The 26,618-nt window shown below is 31.9% G+C and overlaps 2 protein-coding genes, 1 long non-coding RNA gene and 1 pseudogene across 5 annotated transcripts; 1 reads left to right on the plus strand and 3 right to left on the minus strand.

The window, feature by feature from the left end:
• Window positions 1-7,265: 7,265 nt before the first annotated feature.
• Window positions 7,266-8,350, minus strand: LOC145163437 (nucleobase-ascorbate transporter 6-like; annotated as a pseudogene). Its single transcript, XR_013739697.1, has 6 exons — window positions 8,254-8,350; window positions 8,000-8,146; window positions 7,814-7,910; window positions 7,630-7,715; window positions 7,476-7,534; window positions 7,266-7,383 (listed from the first exon to the last, which is right to left on the minus strand). The product of XR_013739697.1 is annotated as a nucleobase-ascorbate transporter 6-like (transcript).
• Window positions 8,351-10,668: 2,318 nt separating this feature from the next.
• On the minus strand, window positions 10,669-11,158 carry LOC145162282 (uncharacterized). The gene is made up of 3 exons (XR_013739018.1): window positions 11,066-11,158; window positions 10,886-10,942; window positions 10,669-10,752 (listed from the first exon to the last, which is right to left on the minus strand). It is a non-coding gene; the product is annotated as an uncharacterized LOC145162282 (long non-coding RNA).
• Window positions 11,159-11,475: 317 nt separating this feature from the next.
• LOC145162283 (putative membrane protein At4g09580) lies at window positions 11,476-14,600 on the plus strand. Of its 2 annotated transcripts, XM_079081469.1 has the most exons (5): window positions 11,476-11,847; window positions 12,004-12,274; window positions 12,371-12,541; window positions 12,887-13,044; window positions 14,547-14,600. In XM_079081469.1, exons 1-4 carry the CDS (start codon window positions 11,582-11,584, stop codon window positions 13,013-13,015), a joined length of 837 nt encoding a protein of 278 aa, XP_078937595.1. In that variant the 5' UTR covers window positions 11,476-11,581; the 3' UTR covers window positions 13,016-13,044; window positions 14,547-14,600. The 2 variants fall into 2 exon arrangements, with proteins under 2 accessions (XP_078937595.1, XP_078937594.1); XM_079081468.1 differs by lacking the exon at window positions 14,547-14,600 and having other exon boundaries at window positions 12,887-13,266.
• Window positions 14,601-16,154: 1,554 nt separating this feature from the next.
• Window positions 16,155-20,083, minus strand: TPS5 (trehalose phosphatase/synthase 5). Its single transcript, XM_079084256.1, has 5 exons — window positions 19,898-20,083; window positions 19,724-19,782; window positions 17,193-19,240; window positions 16,841-17,114; window positions 16,155-16,759 (listed from the first exon to the last, which is right to left on the minus strand). The coding sequence occupies exons 3-5, from the start codon at window positions 19,181-19,183 to the stop codon at window positions 16,436-16,438; spliced, it is 2,589 nt and encodes an 862-aa protein (XP_078940382.1). The 5' UTR covers window positions 19,184-19,240; window positions 19,724-19,782; window positions 19,898-20,083; the 3' UTR covers window positions 16,155-16,435.
• Between the last annotated feature and the right edge of the window lie 6,535 nt (window positions 20,084-26,618).

A 26,618-nucleotide genomic window follows, 5' to 3' on the forward strand; every position in this document is an offset into this window, starting at 1 on the left:
CTAGTCTTGAGAACTGGCTTGCAGCATTTTTGAACTTTTACTATTCTGTCACTTTTGTGTAACTTATGAACAAATACAATATGTAAACTATGTATGTTTGTATTCTCAATGTATTCTGTTGATTACTATGTTTCATTTATATTCAACTGTTATGATACTATATAATGACGTCATCCGCCCCCGAACGTTTCCGCCGTCCTGGTTCGGGGGTGTGACAAAACATAACATGGAGATCGTAACTAACGTTCATGAGTATTTAAATAGATATTTAAATATTGGAACAACCCACGCTCATAGATATTACTTCATGGATTCAATCATGAGTAATTATGAGACAATAATATATTTTATTCTTAAAAGGGTGAGACATTGAATTCTTTGCATACAAGTTGGTTGTGCATTGGTCTTGCTCAACTGATATGATTAATATTTATAACTAGTAGTGATAACGGGTGAGTCCATGCATGATTTGATGACTAAACAAAAACTTTGTAGTCAATGTTTATATGTTCCTTCTCCCTTAACAGGAGAAGTGATATCCTTGGTCCCCTTAATTATTTCGTGTTGATATCTTATGTACCTGGCCGGGTCTGGACTGAATTGATGTATTCAACTAGTAGTCTGATTTGATCATAAAAAATCGGAAATCGAGAAACATAATGTTGAACTGTTAGGTTGATTCATAATCCATGACTCAGTTCACAATGATATCTTGTAGAAACAGAGGAATAATTGATCATTTATCTAAGGGTTGATTCTTGATAAGACCAGTTGTCACCAGTTGTTGCGGAACGTACACTTTGTTGGTTATTCGAAGATTATTCAACCAATAGTAGTTGATGAATTGTCCAAGTGGGAGACTGCTGGAAATGGCTGTCCAATGTCATAACTAAATTAGTATAACTTTGGGAATAATAACAAAGTCCTTTTTTGGGTTGCCCTCAAGAGCTAAAATAGCTAGAAAGGATTTAAGAAAGTGAGATAAATAGTTTATTAATTTATCATAGCTTGATAAATTAATTAGAAACTTGTTAAAATTAATTTATAATTAATTTGGATTAATTGAAATTAATTAGAATTCATTAGGAATTTATTAAAGGTACAAAGAATGAATGTTAATTGTTCAAAAGTTGAACAAGAGGAACATTCTGGAACCCTAAAGGGTGAGGACGATTTTGGGGAGTCTTGGAGGCTTCTAGAATCAATCCAGGTAATAGATAAGGAAAAAAATTGAATCTGAATTAAATCTGATTATTTAATTTATTCAAATTTGCTTTGCTTGCATGTTACATGAGCTATAAATAGACCCTTATAGCCTTCAGAATTTCGTTCCTAACCTTTCCAAGAGTGAGAATTTCGTTCTCATGGTCCTCTCTCCCCTCTACTAAATAGTTGGTTTTAGAATTTTGGGTGTGAGCCATTAGAGGCATTCTACTTTGGGTGCTAGTCCTTCCAAGTGATTGCAAAAAATTCGAGATCTATAAGGGAATCACAAGTATATACAATTATACTTGAAAAGTTAGTTATTCTTATATATTTATGATTAGTTTATATTCATGTTTTGAAAATACGTTGCTATAATAGTAAAACCTAGACCTACGGTGTATGTACACTTAGGTTATATTTGAATGCTTTCGTTGCCTTATTCTAGCGTAAGGATGCATAGAAAACCCAACAGTAAATTGGTAAGCTCATGCACAAGGACTCCAGTTCCCAAGAAGATGGTCTACAGTGCTCGAGCAGAAAGTCTATTTTCAAAAGATGATGTTTTTTCCTAGGACCACGAGTGGGTTTTAGGCCAACTTGATATTATAAATAGATCTCGTTGTATTTTTGTAACCCTAACTAGAAAGCATGTATATGATGGTTGTGTATTTTCTACAATCTAGTAACATTTGTTTTTAGTTCATCTGTAGATTAGCCGACCACTCTGATTGTGTGAAACACGTCAATTCCTTGTGTTTTTATTCTTTGTTCTTTGCATCTTTATCATGTGTTGTTGTATGTTTATTGATTCTTGATCCAAACATGTTCCAGAATTGACCTCTTATGTGGGGCATGGATGAGTTAAGGTAAGTAACTCAAATAGTGCAATTTACCGTAATTTTAATTGAGAGAATGGTTGTATATGACAATTAACTATCAATTTTCTACATATGTATCCACTTTCTCTTTTATACACGATTTACAATTAAACTCGCCCCAGATATCTAAAACCTACCATTTTGACCGGGAATTAAATGTTAATGCCTTTTTTGTGTATACAGTTTACCATTAAACTTTTTTTTTTAAATTTAATTTACCATTAAACTAAGTCTCAACCATCTTCTCCGACCAACACCATTAACTCTCACCACCATCGTCTACCTCTAACAACATACACCACCTTCCATCATCACTAGTCGCCATCACAATCTCCTACCTCCACAATTCACCACCAACAAGTAATTAATCAAAAACCAACTTCAATATAAAACAATATCTATTCAAGTTTACATTCAAACCTAAAAATTGATTCATATATCCAATCAGTTCAAACTCATATTCAAACAATAAAATTTATATCCTTAAATGGATGTGGTTAGTGGTAGTGCACAATTCAATAAGAAAGGAATGATAGAGATATGGGGATAGGGTGGTTTTCACAAAGTAACATGAGAGGGAGAGTAGCAGGGAAATGTGTAATTAGTTCCAATAATGGTAGTAAAGGGTGTGAGGACGTTTTCACCAGAGAGAGAGAGAGAGAGAGAGAGAGAGAGAGAGAGAGAGAGAGAGAGAGAGAGAGAGAGAGAGAGAGAGAGAGAGAGAGAGAGAGAGAGAGAGAGAGAGAGAGAGAGAGAGAGAGAGAGAGAGAGGGATTGTACATTTGCAAGGTTTTTGAAAAATAAACAATGTAAAATGATGTTTTTTTTTTGCTTCTTTGGAATTGTGTTGGTCGGAAAAAATGATCAAAAATTTGATGATGGTCGGAAAAGGTGAAAGTGATGAAATGTGTACAAAACTTTAGTTTAATGGTAAATAGTGTGTGAAAATAAGTTTAATGGTGATTCTTAAACAACATATGTGAGTTTCACGTGTTTTTTGAACATATAAACCGACTAAACTAACAATAGACGGTCAAAATTATATTTTTTGAATAACAAATATAAGTTTTTTAAATCATATATAAAAAAATGATAATTCCTACAAATTATTTTTCAAAAAATATGAATCTTATTCTACCACTTATTTTTTTTTTCCTTTTTTATATATATTTTTAAATTGTTTATATTATGAAGAGATAAGTTGGCATTTTGAAATGTATTTGAACCTAAAAGACATTCTCTTTTGATGAACATGTATTAATATTCTTTATGTTGAAATAGAAAGAATAAATATGCTTTCAGAAAAGCACACTAAAGTAATTATCTGTTCATTATATTCATTGCAAAAAAAAAGAAAGAACTTTTAACTTCAGGCCCTTAATTGGATAACTTTTTGGCTTATTAACTAATATAAAAACATATTACAAATAAATAATAGATTCTTCGCAATGAACTGTCACGTCTTTTTAAAAAAAAAATACTTGCTTTTTTACATAAATTTTGACTTTATTTTCGCTTCAAAAAAAATAGTATAAGGTTTATTTAGATTTCATCTTTGTATACTGTGCTGTTTTATTTGAGGAAAGAAAAAGTGAGATGTATTTTGAAAAAACTGGTAAATATACTTAAACTAACTAATGAACAATAATTTCATATTCCTCTCCCCGTTGACGTTCTAATAATTTCATATTCCTCTCCCCGTTGAACAATAAATATACGTTAAACACTAAAAGATTTTGGTGTCGTGCCTACATGATACATTTTGACTTAACATAAAAAGAGAATATGTCATATATGAATACCAACCGAGCATTTTTAGATACGAACATTTAATGAGTTATGTGTTGTGATACACGATCTAACATTTGAAACAAACGATAACATAAACTCTGAGTTAAGAAGGTCTCTATAAATCTTATAAAGCAAGTCATTTAAATTAATTTAGTTCAAGATAGATTATTTATCTTCAATTATATTCATTTGAAATATTATTACCTCTTCAACTTATGTTATTTAACTAAATTATGACTCACGTTAAACGCAGGGAACATATAAAAAAATAAGATAAAGTAACATAAAGAGACTTCGTGTTATTGATTATTATAATGTGTAAAATAATAAAACGAAATGTCTGATTATCTATAATTGTTGAAGGACCTCTTTGCAGACAACATTTTTTGTTTTATTGGTTAGACAACCTTCCCCGTCACATATGAGTATCTTCAAACATTTTTTACTTCTCACGTGAGGAACAACTATATATAACTAACCATGAATGGTTATAAAAATAGATATACAAAAGTAAAAATTATATTCCTTTATTTAAATGAAGTTAATATTGATAACCTCATTAAACTTTTGAAGCAAATCTTGCGCTTTTTTTTCCGGAAGCTTCTGTGCGTCGCGATCAAATAAATTAAGTGACACTAAACCGGTAAAGTTTTGAACTCTAATGGTGATTTTGAAACTAAAAGCATTAATATAAACAAATTTAGTAATATAAAATTATAAATTTTAACCGAAACTTATAAAAGAACTATTGAAAACCTTAGAACAACATATATGTCTTTGTTAATGCAAGTTGAAGTGTAACAATAAAAAAACTTATTTATCCTGTTGTTCATCTTCATGCATTAAAACTACTTTTATGACTTTCTCTTGAAATCTACTACAAGTGGAATAGTACCATTTCATATCAGTATCTACATGCTTAATCGTACCGACAACATCCAATGTTTTTTCCTGAAAAATATTGATGTAAGTTTAAATTATATGATAAAAAAAGTAAAATGAAATATTAGAATAAAAATATTGCAAATACTATTTCACATATATATATTTTATAAATGAAAGTTACGTATATAAACCTTGTGTACTTGTTGGAGATCAAGAATAGTCTGAAAGTTAAGCTTATGAAGGAAATCTTCATTTTCGGAGTAGATGATGGAGGACGAAGGGTTGCTAGAATTAGCAATTGTGCTTTGAGATATGTATATGCTTGTGGAAAAAATATTGACTGTTAAACACGTGTGACTCAACCAAGTCCTTTTGACTCTTTTTTATGTGCAACTTAATATTAGGCAGGGGTTCGTAGAGAAAAAAATGAATTAGTTTAACAAAAGAAAATGAATTGGTTTAATGAATAAGAATTAATGAACTTTTTTTGCAAATAGTTTTAAGGTTTACGATCACTCAACCAACTTCAACGATTTACAACCATTTGTGTTATTGCAATTGCAAAAGAGTTCAAAGTAATTAAGTCAGGATCAAAAGAAAAACAGAGGTAGTCTTTTTAGATGACTAAATATACAAAGTGGATTATTTTAGCTTAGAAGTGTTATATTTGATAATAACATATAAATGATGCTTTTGATATATGACATGGAATCAAGTGTTGAAATTTTCATTCCTATCAAAATATTGTCAATGATGTATTATAATACAACGTACAAAAGAGATTTATTACATTTTTTTATGTCGTATTAACATTTTACTTGGGTTAAAATGGTAATAAGAAATCTAAAAAAGACTACTATTAAATATCTTGTTTTATACAAAAGTTTTATAGCCTAACATGGGTTAACAATTTAAAAAAGAAAAAAATTGGTAAAAGTTAAACCCATGAAATTTAGTTCAAATACACATTTTCTTCGAAAACATAGACTTATATATTGTACCAAAACAAACAAACAATAGACTTATATTTTGTACCAAAACAACAATATACTTACATTTTGAAAACAAACTCAAAGTATGTTGCTATGACGGAAAACAAATGATTGTATTAAGCAATTGCACTTTCACTTTTGAGTATGAAGACATTATACTTCAAAAAATTATCCAGTTATATCAAAGACGAAGATAAACACACACACACACACACAGAATGAGTCAGTGTAAAATGTTTTTGCAGCTAAATTGTATATTCAACCAATGCTAAAGCAATCATCTCATAGAGTATTCAATAACCATTACAATCCCCCATGTGACCCTACCACTCCTAAGATAAGAAGTTCAATTTACTAAAAAGAAGTCAAAACATTAAAAAAAAATAATGATCTTTTCATGCCGATATTTATATTAATGTTGGAAAAGTAGTTAATAGCTTAAATTATAATATTGTTTTTGAAAAATCATTGGATGAAAGTGATGTAAATTAATAGAGAGAGAGAGAGATATCACAATAAAATTTACGTTCATATAATGTTAACAGTGAGAGATTTTCATGCCAACGTTTGTGTTCCTTGATTCAAGTTTTCTTGGTTTGTAGAAGGAATCCCTTTTTTTGTAATGTTAATAGTTAACATTCAGAATTACGTTCATATAATGATTTACTGAAAATATAATCACAATTTAACCTAATGAATCAATTCAAGTGTAATAACAATAATGAAGAAAAAAACATAACGAAACAGAAAGAAAAAATAAATTCAAAAAACATATTGAAAACACGGTTCCATACATGATTCCATATTAGTTGATTCATACTATAACAACAAAAAGAATGCAGTGGAAAGGATAATGAAATCTTTTATGGATGATGGATGATGGAAGTTGGCAGCAGGACGTTGACACAGAGGTTGAAGAAATAATTTTTTTATGTGTTCTGTATGACACATGATCTTATGTAGTATTAATAAGGATACAACGCATACCCTATTAATTTAGGGATGTATCAAAGTAAATTAGGTAGGAATCATATATTTTGAAATATTAAATGAATGGAGAGGATTAAAAAATCGATCAAAAAATAATCAGAATCATAACAAAGTTAATAAGATATTTAGAAGATTTTTCATTTAAATAAGTAAAGATCATATAATACCAAATTTAATTAGAGTCTTGAATTTTTTATCAAATTATAATTATAATTTTAGAATATTTTCGAATTATAATTAAAAGCTTAAAATATTTTAAAAAATCGATACAAAAATAGTCAGAATCATACCAAAGTTAATAAGATATTTAGTAGATTTTTCATTTAAATAAATAAAAATCATATAATACCAAATTTAAATAGAGTCTTCAAATTTTTTCGAATTATAATTATAATCTTAGAATATTTTCAAATTAGAATTAAAAGCTTAAAATATTTTCGAATTATAATTAATGTTAATAAGATTTAAAAAAATAAAAAATATATATTAACAGTTTGAAAATTAGAACTTGCAAATAAATATATTAAAATTTTAAAATTATATAAAGGGTAAAATTGAAAAAGAAAATCATGAACCCTGCTCATATTTGTACAACTCTTCGACTTCCTACACGGGTCACAGCCAATACACCTGCATTCTCACTGCAAATAACAAATCATAAACTCTTCATTTTTTTTTATAAAAGTAGTGATTTATTTAGAAGTTAAAAAAAAGTTGAGATTTGTCAACTTACATATATAAAGACGATCCAGTTACTGTTCTAAACAAGGCGGACAACAAAATGTCAATTCCCTAACAACAAAAGAAAAGAAAAACATATTTATCTTTTTTTTTTGTAAAAAACATTTAATTATCTTTAACTAAAAGTTCAAAAGAATTATAATTACCTGCCAACCAACACCACGACTTAAAATAGATGGAGGCAAGGGGCGGCACTTGCATACCGTGAAACCGCAATGAATCCACCAGTTGACTCAACTGAAACAAATAACTGAAACATGTAAATAATATTAATTTTGACTTTTTAATAATATTAGCAAAAAGGAAAAAACAAAAAACGGTCAAACGGACCTCTACAAGGGTAGCAAAACCAGTTCTCATCATGGCAAAAGGTTCACCAGCATCAAAAGAAGGTGCACCCTATTGAAATGGATATGGAACTCTTATCCTTACAAGTATTAACAAAAAAAAGTGTTACAAAATTAAATAAAAAAAAATTGAGAGCAAATTTAATAGTGTGTGTAATAAGTAACTAACCATGGTGCGACATCGATTAATCCAGAACTGGAAATCAGTACGACAACTTGTTTGTGTTTGAGCATAAATCCAAACAATGGCAATCGATGCCACAACTGGAAATTTCTCAAAGATCCTTTTTCCTGTATGTATCAAATGAGGAAGATACTACACATAACCAAACAAACCAATTTTAGTACTTAATGAGGAAGGTCTTCTTTTCTTGACTTTTTGTATTAAGTCGTTCTTTTCTTTATGACTCATATATAGCTTACCATATTTAGTGCATAATAGTGCATTAAAATATGACTTTATTACATGTGACAAAACAACTATAAAGATGAGTTGAGGAAGCCCGATTTCAACACATCTTGCGACCTAAAAAAGACAAGACAAGTTTAATTCATATATTTACCTAAACATGTGATCATGAGAAGAAATGATTTCTTTATTTTTGTTATACTTACCCCGGGGAATCCAAATTCGTAGAGCCCAAAACCAACAAGGGCAACCAAAGGAGCAGTAGAAAGAGGACTAAAAAATCTATAATGATGTTAAACAAAGAACACAAGAAAATAGAACAATCACATTTGTGATAAGGGAAGTTTTCACAAAAAATACTACATTTTCAACATTTTATCCAAAAAACCACTACTTTATTTTTTTTTTCTTTAAGAAAAACCACTCATATTTCAAAAAACAAAAAAAAAACATTCATATTATGATATATTTTTTTCAAAAATCATCATTTTTAAGAATACAGTATAGTTAACCATGAAACAAAGTTTGTTAACCATTAGGGGTGAGAATGGTTCGGTCTGCTTTCAGTTTTAGTAAAAAAGTCGAATGATAATAATTATAAATATGAATGGTATTTCTGAAAGAAGCGTGTTCCTATGTTTGTTCTTTCAACTTTGATAATCTGCTTGCATCAACACTACACTCTAGAAGCTGCATACAAAAGTAAAACCACCCATTTTAATAAAAGTACCTGTATTATGCAATAGTAACAAATTAAAAAAGAATGTATATACCAAATACAATAACAACTATATGTATATACACACCTCCTGTATCTCATCCCTCGTGATCCTTCCATATATATTGTTGTCAGTCCTGTATTCAAAATAAATAAATAAATAATCATTAGAATTTGTTTAACAATAAAGAAAATAACATAAATTGATCAATTTCATCATCGGTGCAGTTGATCGTGATTCATCTCATATTCTTATTCAAGAAATACAACGTTTAATTTTAATTAAAGGCATAAAACAATGTGTAGTGTTTGCTTACAAGTCAAATGGTAACACTGAAATCAAAACGTCATAAAAAATTATTTTTTTAACAATGAAAAGAATATTATAGCGTTCTTTTTTATGGCCACAACCCAACATCATACCGGGTCAACTTTGTTATTATATACAACTGAGATTATGTTGGCATAATGTGAAATGACCACCATGCCCTTCACCGAGAAGTCATTTTTAAGATATTGGGATTAAACTAATCTTGTCCCTATTTGCACCTACTTACATCTATTGACTATAGTATTTTGTTGTGAATATTGCACTATATTCTCCTAATTGTTTTGAATTTTCACCTCCACAGGATGCATAAGGGAAGTACCTGCACACAAACTTAACAGGGTATTTACCTAATGGTGTGTCTAAGTATAATATTAATACATAAGGGTATTTCGGTCTTTTACAAAGTAAGGGCATTATTGGAATAGAAATATGCGGGAGATTAGAATCATACAATTAAATGACTCATGAAACTCCAAGTGATCATAACAGAGAAAGGAAAAGTTGAAATTCCAAGTGATCATAACAAAGAGTATAACAAATTCATCACTAAAATAATATAAAAAACAATCAAAACCAACTCATAACTGAAGAAACGTTGCATCAAAAATCAAACAATGAAAATTAAAGAATATGTGAAAGAAGTATTTTTACGTGATCTTCATATAGATGTACGACCTCTTTGGCGTGTTCTTGAAATCCCCATTACCTTAAAACATTTAACAAATCTCTAGAATTCATCTTTCTATGTAGTGAAATACTTTCTATTTGTATCAGGTTTGTTGCGTTTTCCACTTAAACAAACAATTTGTTAAATTAATGGAAAAAAAGTCTTCTCAATATGTGCAAATTTACCCAAACAGATAATGGGGTCCTAGAAATATATAATAACCAAAATTTAGCATTACTTAGATTCAACTTAGTGCATTGCTATAGTTCAAACACGTGCTTACAACAGAAACTACATTAAATTCGAAAGTCCATAGCTCATTAGCCTCTACATAATAGGATCATGAAACACCCTTTTCACTATTTTTAGAACCTCTTCACGCAGATCTGTGAAAACTCATTAAGAACTCAACATTTCATTGCATTGCCATATTCCCCACTGTAACAGGACAAAAAGGGGATAAAGGTGAACATTATAAACACATGATTTCATGCAACTGTTCTTAATATAATATAATGGGAAGTTATTTAGTTACCTATATTCAGAACCATCAGCCAAATATGCCCCATAGCTTCCTTCAGATGCAACAACTAAGATAGGCCTACAAGATTCACCATATTTTTCATAATATATATATATATATATATATATATATATATATATATATATATATATATATATATATATATATATATATATATATATCTTGCTTCAAGGGCAATATCTACACTCTTTTTAAGCAGAGCTTCACTTTCCTCTTTAGAGAAGCCTTTAGCTTCAAACCCTTGAATTGTTGTCTGTCAAAAAATAGTATTAAATTGAGAGAAAGAGCAAGAGTATAAGAACATTTATCAGCAAAAAAAAAAAATAGTATAAACATGAGAGAAAGAAAGAGTATTGATGCTGATGGGGTGAGGGGTATTGAGTTACTTGATAAGATGCTGTGATTATTATATCTTCACCAGCTTCAAGATAATCAAGGTGTACCTGCAATAATAGAAAACGCTAACTTGTTTCAAACTGCATATCATGAGAACAGAGAACAGGACCACTGAAGAAATAAATGTAGTAATTATGACATAAGGTATGTGCTTGTATGAAGGAACAGACCCAGTTGTCATTAGATCAGAGGATCAAAGGATGAAGCTATTATCTGGACAAAAGCTATCAATCAGAGATGGTGATATAATAGAACTAATCCCTGGGCACTACTTATTCAAATATAAAGATCTTGATGATGTAAGAAAAAAGTCTTCCCTAAACAAACAAAATGATATTCTTAATGGTAAAATAATATAAAAAAAATAACTAATTACCTACAAAGATGATAGTTACTTGCATTACAAAGTCATTTTCGTTTGTAGAATTTGTTTTTTTAATTTATATTCTGCGCGCATATTTTTTTGAACTAAATTCGGTAAAAAAAAAAAAAAAAGAGGTTACCATAACAGGTTATCGTAGAAGAAACGTGTTAGGTTCATTCTTATATCTTAATTCGTTGCCTTCAATATTGGGTGCTTATTTAATTTTCAAAACAAAATCCTCATTACTTTAATGATCAAATCTTCAATTTCCCTGGAGATTCTCAGATTTTGAAGTAGAAACTAAGAAGAAGAATTCAATTCGATGGAACAGCAACGGCGGGTTGAAACATCGGATAATTCTTCTTCTTGTTCTTCTTCAACGACATCGAATGATGATTACAGGGAAAATACAGTGAAATCATCGGCAATGCCATCCAAATTTGTATTGACGTATGGGGAGATGGCGGGTGCATCCGCCGTCGTTTTGGGTTTCGCTGTTAGTCTCATCGGAGTTTATCTCTCCTTGCCGGATTCTGACTACACCTTCCTCAAGCTTCCAAGAACGCTTGAAGATCTCCATGTCCTCCGGTATTCGTTTTCCCCCTTTTCATTTCCAATTTAAATTGAGATTTCAAACACCCTAAAATTCCACCAAAGAAATGTCTCCATGCATCTGGATTAATCGTGAATACATTTTCATATTAATGGGTTTTGATTTCTCTCTTTTTTGTGATTCTTGTTCAGGGATAATCTGGAGAGATACACATGTGACTACACAATCCAGGTGCTTGTTGGGTATTGCACAGTCTACATTTTCATGCAAACATTCATGATTCCAGGAACTGTTTTCATGTCTCTACTCGCCGGATCCCTTTTCGGGGTCCTAAAAGGATTAGCCCTCGTTGTCTTTGCTGCCACCGCCGGAGCATCTTCCTGTTACTTTCTATCTAATTTGATCGGCCGCCCTCTAATCTTGTCTCTCTGGCCTGATAAACTGGTTTTCTTCCAAAACCAGGTCAGTTCCTCTTTAACTTCATGCCTTTAATATATATATATATATATATATATATATATAAAATATGATGCATGACTTTGTGTTTCTCTTTCTCAGGTGGCGAAAAGGGAAACCCGGCTACTAAACTACATGCTTTTTCTAAGGGTGACACCCACGTTGCCAAACGCCTTTATTAACATTGCATCTCCACTTGTAAATGTGCCTTTTCATACGTTTCTGTTGGCAACTTCTCTTGGCCTCCTTCCGGTTGCTTTTATCACCGTTAGGGTAATCTCTCTCTTTTTTAGAAGACAATTTCTCTTGGTTAATTTCGAGAAAGACAAGATGGGACATGGCCTAGATAGAGGTGATTGATACATGACAAAAGAGGGTTATTTCTAATGAATAAAATGAAAGGGCATTTACGTCTTTTACATATACGTGAGAGATCGGGAGTATAGGTGGGACAAAAAAGTTACATATTTTGTCTGATCGTTGTTAGTATTTTGTGATGCATACTGTAAGATAATAGATTGCTTCACTAATGCATACCAAAAGATATTGTTTATCATGTTCTATGGGTCCCAAATACTTTGCCATTGTAAGGAGTTGACCCTTTTAACCAATGTGCAGGCGGGAATGGCACTTGGTGAACTACAATCGCTTGGAGATCTATACGACATGCAATCAATCAGCATATTGTTTTTTATAGGGCTGGCATCTGTGATCCCAACAATGATAAGCAACACCGGTGAACCATAGTGTTGTTTGTTTATAGGAGGAAATCACAGGTACATTGATAGTGTATTTGGATATATGAAATCACAGGTACATTGATAGTGTATTTGGATATATGTCATTCTTTTGAATGAATTCACTAGATTGATTCGTTAACAAGTAGATAAAATACTAAGAACAAATTAGTCCTAAAGCTAAGTCAGAACCACTCTTGTACAATATGTATTTGGATAAATGTCTACTTTGTACTGTTTCGAATCTAGAAATTTTATTGTCGTGTCACATTTAGATAATTGGTTTTGAATGTGTTTTGGAAAAAGGGTTTCAATAGCAAGCCATATCGGGTTTTAAACGATGTTTGACATAAATTTAAACCTACAAACATGAAATTAAAAGTTCTAACAAAAAAATCAAAATCACATTATGGCAATGATATGTTAGATTTTGGGTCTAAAAAATATCAATATATATTTGGATAATTCAATAATCGTTATTGCAATCACTTTCTAAAATCTGTGATTTCGACCCTATTGTCTAGATATCATGAAATCCAATTTAGGATAATCAAAGAATGACAATTTAGATTCAGGCCACTTCCAAATTCGAAAAACAGAAAAATATCTTGCTATTTTGCGTTTTTGATAGATATAGATATTCACATAATCAATTTCGGGTATAAAAAATGTCACCCTTTCCAGGGAACATCCATCTTTCTTTTATAGAATGAAGATGGCGGTTGGAAGTTGGTTATACACAAAATGGTGCCAAAAAAGGTAGTTACAATGGTGGTTATAAGACATACCCAACTATTATATCATCATGATGTGGTATAATTACACTAAAATATGGTGATATACTGGAAATCACCAACATGATATATTGTGTAATTAACTTTGAAACTAATTATAGCTTCTAAACACACTAACTTTTGGTGGAATTAATCTTGAAAATATAGCAAAACTAATCTTGAAACTAATGACTCTAAACACCCTAACTTCTTAATGAAATTAATTTTCAAATAAATTCTTGTATACATATAAAAGAGTTGTGATTTTACTGTCAAGTGTTCATTTGATGTAATTAAAATTTATACGAGTGCAAAGGGACCCAACATGTGATCTACTAAAGTTAGGTGGTATTAGTACATAATTATATAAGACGAGTTTGATTCCTTCAGCGACGAAGAATGACAGGGGTCAAGGGAGCAGATCCTGAAACCTAACTTGGACACAATTTTGGACTAAAAATGTGACAGAAAAACTCTAGCAAAAGTGAAAGTTTAGCATAACATCAAAAAAATGACTTCTGTGTTTTAAATTGAATTTGTTGGTTTGGACCAACTCGGTCGGTTTGAATAATCAATTTGAAACGGAGTTGGTCATTTTTGTTGGTTAGTTGAAACCTAGCTCGGTCAATTTGGTTAGTCATCTCAAATTGATTTGACAGTTGCACGAATATATAATTGCATGTAACTATTTTTAACTTCCAAAGCTTCTATTTTCGTCATCATTATCTTATTTTCTGATATTAAATGCAACTTTTGGAACTCCTAAAGGTGAGGGTATCGATGACGGGCTGAGGCAGACAGTTGGCAGTACCGTCGATACCATCGGGGAACAATTCTGAGGAGGGGTGGTACCGCCAGAAGAAGTTGATTGCGGGTTGTGGAACCCTCTCTCTCTCTCTCCAATTAATTGTAAATCATTGATTAAGACTTGTACCAAAATAGTTTTGTATGTTTTTAATTACTTTGTGAATTGGTTATGTATGTTTTTAATATTTTTTTATAATCTTAATTCGTTCTTATTTATTTTAAAATTAAAAGTTGAATTGGTCAGAATGATTGGGTATATGTTTTTCTATGTGTTCTGGGATGAAAAAAATTTTAAAAAAAAATGAAAAAGAAAAACCAATGTAAAAATGATGTGACAAATGGGTTGAAGGATAGAAAAGATGGATGTCATCCATCCTAAGAATTTAAAGTTCCTACACAACTAAGGTACGTTACTTTCTTAGCAACTAAATTTGAAAATGTCTTTCGTTGATTATCCTAAAGTATATTCATTGTTATCGATAGTGATAGTGAGGTATAGTGACAACATACATATATGCTATGTAGCGATAGCAATAAAATTGCGACGGCTATTTCATTTTTAGCGAATGCTTATTAAAAAATTAATACTACTTTTACCTTCACCTAATTAGCAATTATAACTAATAAATAAGTTAAAAACCAAGACTATTAGTTCAAATAAGTTCTAAAACATGCATATTACAAAAGAAAAAAAAATGTTAATTATAGATATTCGATGCTCTCTTTGACTTAGGTGTTGTTTGTTTTGGAAGTGATTAAATGTCTTTTGTCTTTTTTCATGTTTGCGGAAGAAGACGTGCACTTGCGAAACATCTACCCGCCAGAAGGGAAAAGTGCTCAAAAAGTACTTTTGTAGAAAAACAAACGAGGCCTTAGTTAACTAAAAACCCTAAAACATATCTATTTAACCACATTTTAAAAAAAATAATAATAATAAATAGGTCGCTATGTCGTTATGAACCCCATAGCGACACTGCATCGCCTCGCCTTGCTATTCGCTATAGCGATCGTTGTGATCGTTATTGACAACCGGAGCGACCCATACATAATAGTGAAATATGGAAAGTGATTTTTTACACAATCAATAAAAAGATGGAGGAACCATTTTGATTATCAAAATATCCCTTGTTTCATCCCCTGTTGTGACAGAGGATGCATAATTGCATATCACATTTTTTTGTTTAACAAAGGGTAAGTCATAGAAGAAAAAAGTAATGGTCCACATTTCCATTTATAGGAGGAAGGCCACAACTTGTGCATTGAATGGCGATGGGGCATGTGGTACAGGATCATCATAATGGCAAAGGAAGGTTTTATAAAATCAATTAAATACGTATGTACATCAGATCAGATTATTTGATAAAGAATAAAAAATGGGAAAGACAAAATATCTTAATTAAAAAATCCTTTTCTGATTTAGGGGTAATTATCGAAAAGATTTGAGAAATTTTTGTGAAGTCTTTGCCAATATACGCTCTCAATGGTTATTATTCTAGCTTGATATTGTCAAGGACATACATACACTTTTCCGTTTTCATATTTAGTTAAACAAAACTGTAAGAATGAAAATATCAAACAACCAAAACAATACATAAAGCGCGTTGACCATACATATCCATAAGTTTGACTTAAATCACCAAAAGCCAACTTATTTACTTCAAAAGTTCAAACTACAAACTACACAACTACATACTCTCTCTCTCTCTATAACAAAATACCAAATTTCACAGAAACCTTCTAAACATGAAACCGAAACCTCTCCATCAATGGTGACCTCGGAGAAGATAATAATTATTCACATGCAACCCTACACCCACAAACACTAACAATGGCATTTCCGTAAATTCCCCTTACTCCATGACCACTTTCTGAAAACCTTTTGTTACATTCTTTAGCATACAATTCTCCGAAGCAGCAGCAAGGCCCTGCAACATTCTCAAAATCTCGGTTGTGTCCTCAAGAAAATATCGGGCCTTGCTGGGCTTTCGGCCCACTGTGCAAGCAAAGATCTCCGCCACCGGGGACAGAGCCGGGCCCGCAACTGCCCGTGTGATCGCCTCAAACATGTCCTCATCTGACCTGTCATCCCCTATGCAAAGCACAAAATCAGGCAACATTCCTTTTTCTTTCATTGTTGTCAACAGTCTATCCACAACAAGCCCTTTGTTAATCCCCTATTCAAAAAAAAAAAAAAAAAACATAAGTACATAGCTATTATTGTTTAAAAAAATATATAAGGGAAAAAGAATACTAACTTGTGGTTTAACTTCAACAATATTTTGACCACTTTTGACTGTAACGGGTTCATTAGCAAGAACACTTTCCAAATGATCCAAAAGCTCCTTTGCTTGACACGACCCAAAATCCGGATCCGCATATTGATAGTTCCAAACCAACCCGCTTTCTTTAGTCTCAATTGTCGACCCGTCTGTTGTTTCTGTGTATAATTTCATAACCGGGTCTGCTATCTGTTTCCAATAAAAATCGGGAACCGCAATACAAGTTTCCCATTCCGCTTCCTTATTCTCCCTACACAAATAAAAATAATATTAAATAAATAAAAATCACAAATAAACAAAAAAATGTTGCTATTTCTTGCATATGTACCTCAAGAAGTAACCATGTTCAGCAGCAACACCCAAATTATCACATGATGAAAACCATTCGGTCAAAGTAGCCCGATCTTTCCCACTCACAATAAAAACAATGTTTTTCGGGTCTTTACATAAACTATTCAACATTCCGGAAACTTCCGGACTCGGGGTGGTGCTGATTGAATTCTGAACCGTGATAGTCCCGTCATAATCCAACAAAATAGCGCGTTTTTTAGTCCGTTTGTAAGCCGAAACAATATGTTCAACCGAAAGCTTCCGGAAGTTTGGATCCAACGCGACGACCCGGAAACCCAACCCGAACCCGATCCCCCAACACCTTCTCCTCACATGATCCCTACAAGATCTTTCTAGATCTTGCCAAAAACTGCGGGCCCAATACGCCACATCATGTGTGCTGACATATCTATAATGTTTTTCATGCCTCATTTGTTTTTCGGGTTCGGCAATGATCAAAGCCATATCCATAGCCTCCGCAACCGCATCGATGTTCCACGGGTTGACCCGTATTGCACCACTAAGAGACGGTGAACACCCAATGAATTCGGATACAACGAGCATGCTTTTTTTCGGAATTGACGGATTTGCCCCTAGGGTTTCGTCGAGCTTATCGTTCCCTTGTCGAGAGATGATGTACTCATACGGGATTAAATTCATTCCGTCTCGTACAGCTGTCACTAGGCAACATTCGGAAATGACATAATACGCGATCCGTTCGTAAAATTGAAGCGGGCTATCGATTAGAATTACGGGTTCGTATCCGGGTCGCCCGAATTTCCGGTTGATCCGTTCGTGGGTCGTATGTGTTTCCGATTGCACCTCGAGAACATCGCGTCCACGCCCGCGGGCCGGGTTTGCGATTTGAACCAAAACCACCTTACCCCTCTTTTCGGGATGATGAGTCAGCAAATTCTCGAAAGCTAAAAGCTTCAAACTTATGCCTTTAAATATGTCCATGTCATCAACCCCGAGTAACACGGTTCGACCGTGAAACCGGTCGCGTAACTCGGCTACTTTTGACTCGGTTTCCGGGAGATCAAGAACATTCCGGAGTTGTTTTAGATGGATTCCAACGGGTAAAATCTTGATGCTTACGGTTCGACCGTAGTATTCGAGCCCGATGTAGCCTCGTTTGGATTGATAAGATAGCCCGAGCATTCTACTACAACATGAAAGGAAATGACGGGCGTAATCAAAAGTATGGAATCCGATAAGATCGGAATTGAGTAGGGCCCGCAAAAGCTCGTCGCGTACCGGTAGGGTCCGGTAAATTTCGGAAGACGGAAACGGGCTATGGAGAAAAAACCCGAGTTTGACCCGATTGAATCTTTTTCTCAAAAAAGTAGGTAAAACCATTAAATGGTAGTCATGTACCCAAACGAAATCGTCATCCGGGCTAATTACTTCCATAACTTTATCTGCGAAAATCTTGTTGACCGAAACATACGCTTGCCAAAGAGACCGGTCAAACCGCCCCCCGAGGTCCGGTGATAACGGGAGCATGTAATGAAACAATGGCCATAAATGTTGCTTACAAAACCCGTGGTAAAATTTGCTAAAAAGCTCTGGGGGTATAAATGCGGGGACACATTTGAAATTTTCGAGTAGATGTTGCGCCACATCATCTTGATCTTTCGGGTCGATTTCTTCGCGGAGACAACCGATGTAGATTATTTCTACGTCTTCGTTGAGCCCGTCTTTGAGTTGTAACAGAAGGGAGTCTTCGTCCCAACTGAATGTCCAACTCCCGCTGTGGGTCTTGTGGACCCGCAGCGGGAGTTGGTTTCCGACCAGGATCATCCGATCCTGGGAAACGGATGATGGGGCATCGGAACTAAAACCTTCGTCGTCTAGTTCCGATAATACCCCTGGGACGGTCGCCACACGGGAAAGTTTTTTTCCCATGTGGCGACCAAATCCGGATGATGGTAATGGGGCTTCACCGGATGCGAGTTCGAAGAGATTGGTGTAAGATCTTGACATCATAATTTAAGAAGTTGAATTAAGATTGATGATAAATTCTGGAAAGCTTCCCTTTTGGATCTGCAGAAGAAATGAGAATAGATGTATCATGTATCATCGTTTTCAATTATTAAGTAGATGTACAAAATAAACCACAAAAAAGCTTCATATCGAGAATCTGACATTACCAAATTTAGTATAGGCCATGAATCGTGGATGTATAGGTAAATAATTAAATGAACATTGAATGAAATTTTAAGATCCGTTTATGAAACCCCAAAAAACGAGGTTATATTTTCAGACAGTGAACTCAAACCCTAGAACATCAAGATTCAAGCATAGGAGCAGAACTGCGGAAGGTTTTATTTTTTTAAGAACTATGAATTGAAAACATGAAATTTGTTGAAGTAAAACTGAGAACCCATTTGAATGAAGAACCCTAGAACATCAAGCATATGAACAAACAGGTTGTGTGCATACAGAAAAAAACTGATAAAAAGTTGAAACATACTTGTCAATCTTCAGGAAGAAATGAAATCAACTTCACGAAAAGATAGAACAAACCTGGAAAGTTGCTCAAAGTCCTGCCATTTTCAGAGAACGAAGTAAAGATTCCAAATTTGCTGCAAGAAAAAGTGGGAAGCTTGATAATGAAACAGAACCCACAAAATAATATTTGAAAATCAAAAGGAAAAGTTGATTAGATCAGTGGTAGTGATGAAAGAAGAGAAAGATTACCTTTGATTAAAGTAGAAATGAGAACAATTTGATGAAAAATATCAAAGATTCCTCCGTTTAATATAAACAAATCGCAAAGATTCCTCACATTAACACAGTACTTTCTTTCAATATATATCTCCACCAATGCCTGAAGCAATTACACTATAAAATTTCAGGGCCTTTTTTTTCAGGGCTTAAAGGCTCATTTTCAGACTGACATACGTGTTTTACTGCATAAAGTACAACTTAGTTATGTTTTTCCATTTTGTTGTATAGAAAGCTTAAGATACCTTTATGATGCTGATGCTGAGAGCGAGAGCTGAGCACTCGAAACACTTTTTTATTTTTATAATTAATTTAAGAAATCTAAATTAATATTATATTATTTCTTCAATAAACACTTGATTTAAAAAAGAAAAGAGGGCAAGTTAATTTTACAGAATACGACATTCAACCGACAATCACAAAATTACCAAATGTGTTTGTTGAATATCGGTAAATAACTTAATTTTTGGATGATTAGCAAATAGCCATATTCTTCGAAACCACTTATTTCAAATTAAAAATATTAAAAATTAGGCGGCTTATTAAAAAGATCAAAATTAAAATGTTTTGGCGTTTGTCGTTCTTTTTTAAAAAAAATATATGTTTCGGACATATAATAGACTTTATTTCATTGAAAACTTGACGAGATGAAACATCTCGAGTTAAAACTTAAAAGGTCGATTTTTTTTCCTTTCAAATGTAACTTGCAAATGAAAAAGACTACATATTATATATGTATGTGATCCAAAATGGACATATTTTTGAAATGGTGGACATTTTGGCAATTGCAAAAAGGTTAGATCAACTATCTATTTTCCATAAGAAAAAAAAAATAATGATCTTTTTGTGATTACCCGAAATTCTAATAAATGCCTCAATTAAGAAAACGAATTGTTAGGAATTATTATGACTTAAACAGAAAGTAGTCCATTAAAATATCTAGTTAATATGATGATATAAATGCTGAGCCTATAAGATTGTTGCACTAAAATATACAAATTTCAATTATAGTGGGATACCTAAATCATTTTGACAATACTTTGCTTACGTTTAGTAAAACAAGAATAGGGAGCTCCACTCAATCCTCTCTTCCTGTTCTCTACACTGTACCCAATAACCATTAATCCTACTGGTTTTCTTTGTCGATGAAAATACTTAAATATATTAAAATATAATAATCAGTCAATTATATATATATATATATATATATATATATATATATATATATATATATATGTGTGTGTCTGTGTGTGTGTGTCTGTGTGTAATGTTGGAGAATAAAAAACAAAAACCGGAATATCCAATTTAACTTGTTTTTAATAAAAAAAAAATACAGTTAAAATCTAAGTCTATGATTTCAGTCCAATTTATATTGAAAAATGATGATAACAAATTCCACTGGTTGCAAAATTTTGACATATTTCAATATAACTAATTAATTAATTTAATCTACATAACCAATAATTTACACATAGCCTCGTGTTAGCAAGTAGAAAATGTACGTGTGCCATATAGACGTCATCGTATAAAATATTTAGAAGGTTCCTTTAACACTAGAAAAAGACTGTGAGAGATGAAAACGCACATTATTGATGTCCTTTTCAACATTAAACCTTTTAAAATTGGAGTAAATATGCATTTAAAATTCTAATACATCATATAACTATTGTAAAACTCAGAATATCAATATCATTGATTTTGAGAATGTCTTTAAAACTAGATCTGCTGATCTTCGTTAGGAATTCTATTACATCAGTTTCATGTTTTGTTTAACTTTTATATTGTGACTTAAAATTATTATCATTTAGTTTAACTTTTAATTAAATAACATATTCAGCGGTTAACTTTTTTTAATAATCTTTTATTTAAATTTATTTAATTTAAACTCATCATATACGAATGATTCATACACAACAATTTTTATCTATACACAACAATTTATGTTTTATATAATTGTACAAATACAACATTTTTTAGCATAAATTGTTGTGTATTAAGAAAAAAATGTTGTGTATAAATCAGCTCCCAAAATCTATTGTAAATGAAGACGTTAATTTACGGGTGGTATCGAGGCCACCCCAACTTTTAGATTTGGAGTTGACACCGAACTTGGCCACTTTTATGGTCAATATGGATTCATGGGCATGGGATCTGTGTTGGGGTATCAAATTCGTGATTGTGAATGTTCGTTTAGTGTCGAATGTTTGTTTTCATATTGATATCTGATATTGGAAGATATCGTGTATTAAAGCAAGATGGCCTAAAAAATGTTCCAACAAAAATTAATATTTTTTTTCTCTTTTGCATCTTGCTTTGAACCAATTGCTTACTAGATCGATACAAAAGTGTTGATATTCCGTCTAATGTGTATGTTGAAAACGGAAGATGTGAAGCATGTTGCCATGGTATGTGATGTGGTGTTTGAGCTTACTAAGCGATGTGATTTAACCATACCAAAACTCTAACTCAACAATTGAAGTTTTGCAATAATGTAAACTTGTTATAATTATCACAAGACAAAAATAATGCAGTTGAAGCAATCTTATGGACCATGTGACGGACTATATGGAATTATCGTTATGCGGTTGTGTTTGGAACAAAGAGAAGTCGAAGGGACACGTTATTGATAGCATAGTTGCGACTTCTAATATCTTTTGGGTATAAGTTGAATATTAGTTGGTTTGTGTGGATGCAAAATCATATTATGAATATCTTCTTGTAATTTGTTCTTACTTCTTAGTTATTCGCTTGTTTTTGTTTCTTTGTAATATTCGCCTGTCAAGAAAAAAAGAAAAAACTTACATTGCTTGTTTTATAATAAGTACAAAATTATTTGCACCGATGTGTATAATTAATAAAACTAACAATTAAATACCTACTTAAACTATGTCAACATCTAATACGTGTTCGGCATATATGCATCTAGAAAGGCAAGTGGTGTGATACACTTGTCTATGGTTTTCTATTTAAACTTTATATATTTATAATATGTTGCGTATGATAAACGATGACAAATTAGATGCTAAATATAATAATAACATATTATATGTTTGGTTAATATAACTAGCTATACGAGGAGGAAGCCTTTATTTGAAAACTTTGTCTTATGAAGGATTGTAGGTCTTGTTTTTTCCCATTCGTTAGACAAATAATATATATATATATATATATATATATATATATATATATATATATATATATATATATATATATATATATTCATTTCTTACTTTATAACGATTCATAGTTAAAAACATATATACCAAAATAAGAAAATTAATCAAAATTTATACCTAATTTGAATATCATCAAAAGTCGGGTTTTTTAAAGAAAAAAAATATATATACATTTATTTTTCATAGCAAATTAATGATCGTTTACTAGAAAAATGTTAAATTAAACTATATAGTGTAATATAAATTTCACGGTTTTTAAAATCGTGAAAATATAAATACAGACTATTATTATAGCTCGCATTTTTTTTGTCTGATCCTTTATATAAGGCAAATAGAAATTTATTTATATTGAAAAATTAACTCGTTAAAGACATGAAGTCAAAACTTTAGAAGTCCATTCAAATAATTGATATTGAATTATTAGGGCCTCTGAAAATGAAGTTATAGAGAAAAAAAAATGTATTTTAAGGCTATATTTTATGTTCCAAAACAGAAATAAAAATGTATGCGTGTGTTCTTTTTTCTTGTTATATACACAAGACAAATCGGGTCCCTTTAATTGAACTGAAAAATATATGAAATTTCAATTTTAAAAATGTTTACCTATATCATTCTACAATGAGCAAAAAGATCCTCTGATATATTCAACAACAGCAAGATGATTTTTGGTATCAAAGACATCGATGTCAACAACTGGTTCTTCAAATATGTCATCCATCTCAACTTCATGTAATAAATATCAAATTATGGGATAATGACTTAAAAGGGTAATATATTTTTCGATTTGTACACATTTGGTCACTGAGTTTTTTTTTCGTCCACATTTACCCTTTCAACTTGTTAAACTGTACACATCCAGTCCTTATGACCGGTTACTCCAGGTTAGCCGGAAAAAATGACTTATTAGGGTAATATATTTCTCATTTTGTACACATTTAGTCCTTAATATTTTTGTACATATTTAGTCCTTATTATTTTTTTGTTTCAAAATAAGCCATTTTTTGTTTTTGTACCAATTCAGTACTTATGAAGGATTTATTTAGGGTTTTTTCTCACGACATCTAACATGAGACTATCATTGATGACAGGGACGGTACTCTTTGGGTGCTCGCAGTGGCACCGACAACCCCTGCTTTTTCTGTATGCAGTGTAAATTTTTCGATTTTTTTTCGATTTTATTTCTTTTTTCTACTTACCGGCAACACCTACTACCAAATCCTGCGTCCGTCCATGATTGATGAAATGTTTGGGGCTGTTGATGCTTATGTCCATCGCGATCTCGACTGTTTGGTTGCATAGGTCTTGTGGTTTGGCTTAGGTTTTGTATTCCGAATGTCGTAACTTCTTCATACGATATCTGATTTTAATGATCTTTATATCTACGTGTTCGTTTTTTAAGTCTGCTATAACTCGTTAAGATTACTCCCGTTAAAAAGTAATATGTTTTTACTTACGATTTTATAAAAAAACATCCATACATGCATTCATAAAAAACGTATGGATATAAAGATCGTAATTAAAAAATATATTACTTTTTAACGGGAGTAATCTAAACGAAAGTTGTATTATACTAAAATACAAACGCATAGATATAAAGATCGTTAAAATCCGAGATAGTATGAAAAAGTTATGACGTTTAAAACACATGACCTAAGCAACCAAGTAGTCGAGATCGCGATGGACATAAGCATCAAAAGCCTAAAAAAACCTCGTTAATGATTGTTCCATGTAAGATGTTTTGAGAAAAACTTAAAGAAAACATTCATAAGTATTGAATGAGTACAAAAACAAAAAAAAATTATTTTGCAACAAAAAAAAATTAAGGACTAAATGTGTACAAAATATTAACGACTAAATGTGTACAAAATGAGAAATATATTACCCTATTAAGACATTTTTACCGGTTAACCTGAAATAACCGGTCATAAGGACTGAATGTGTACAGTTTAACAAGTTGAAGGGATAAATGTGAACAAAAAATAAACTCAGCTACCAAATATGTACAAATCGAAGAATATATTACCTTTTTAAGTCATTATCCCATCGAATTATACATACAACTGTAAGATTTCTCCTGAAAGCACAAACAAAGATCGCTACCATATGATCTTTTTGAGGTTATGTTGTTTACGAGGACATGGGGACAGGTTGGTTTTCCATATCTTTCCAAACCTTAAAAAACTGTCATTTGTTTGTTTGGGCTTCAACATATCCTGATCTCCATAATTATGTTTCAAATACTATTAAATTTTTTTGCAACTTTAAAAGAAAATTAAACATGGGTTTGCAATGAAGCACTTTGAATTCAACAGACTGCAATGGATTATTGGAACGAAAATGACGCCATTCCTAAAGATTTACAAATGGTATCAACTCTATGAGGATGGAAATTAACAAATCTTAAGAGAAATTGTAGCAACTTCGAAGTTGTAAATTCAAAATCTATAAATACATCCCAAGCTTTGATAATTCAAATTTCAACTCTGTCCAATCATATATTAGCTTAAAGAAACAGAGAGATACTAGGAAAAGAAATTCATGATATAATATTAATAAAAAGAAAGTAATGATGTTGACAAGTAAACAATCCAAAAAAATGGTACTTTCAACGTCTTCCCCTCTCCTTATCTTAAATGTTGTTCTAGATTAAGATTTGATTCACAAAAATTAAAGCCTAGACAAAGAACCATCAAATGTCTGTAAATTAACAAAGTGACATAGATACCTGGGCAAGGGTGAAGGCAACACGCAAAATTTAGTGTTATCATTAGATTCATTAAGAAGTAGCAAATTTTGTGAATTGAGTCATCACCCTACGACATTGTTCTTGACAATCAACATCTCAATAAACCCAGAAACAACATCCATCATCGTATAAAGAAAGAAAATTTTAAAAAGAAGGGGGAGGAGAAGCAAAGACGTGGCGGGAAATTCAGTCGACCTAAATTGTCTAGCACCAGCGCCAACATTAGTGGGCAAAGGGTGAGGGATGTATTGGTATGCAGGTGTGTTTATGGGGAGACGAACCTGAACTCTGAAGCAGATGATAGAGAAGGAGAACAAACCACATGTCTAGCATATCTGGAAGACATGCATTAGAGCAAGAGGCGGTGAGAGTGGGGAAACAGTGGCTAACGCGCCCAGAAAAACACCCAATGTGAAATGCACGCGGTCCTCTTAAAGCATAGCCTCTTTTTTCAAAATTCCTAAAATATCTGCAAAAATTCCATATATATATATATATATATATATATATATATATATATATATATATATATATATATATATATATATATATACTAGTGGGGTACCCGCGCGATGCAGCGGCCCGTGAATACGTTAATAGTTTCGTTTGGTTAGTTAATTTTTTTTCGGCAAGTTGAAAAGTTTTTTCGATGAGTAGTCTCATTGGCCATTGCATCGATTAGTTTTACTCTGAAAACATGTTATTTTATAAAAGAATCACGTAATACATTGGTCACATTGGTCAGGTATAAGCATTAGTTGTATTTTATTAT

Source organism: Lactuca virosa, chromosome 3 (assembly GCF_052849685.1).
Source record: "Lactuca virosa cultivar CGN04683 chromosome 3, Lactuca_virosa_CGN04683_v6, whole genome shotgun sequence".
NCBI lineage: Eukaryota > Viridiplantae > Streptophyta > Magnoliopsida > Asterales > Asteraceae > Lactuca > Lactuca virosa.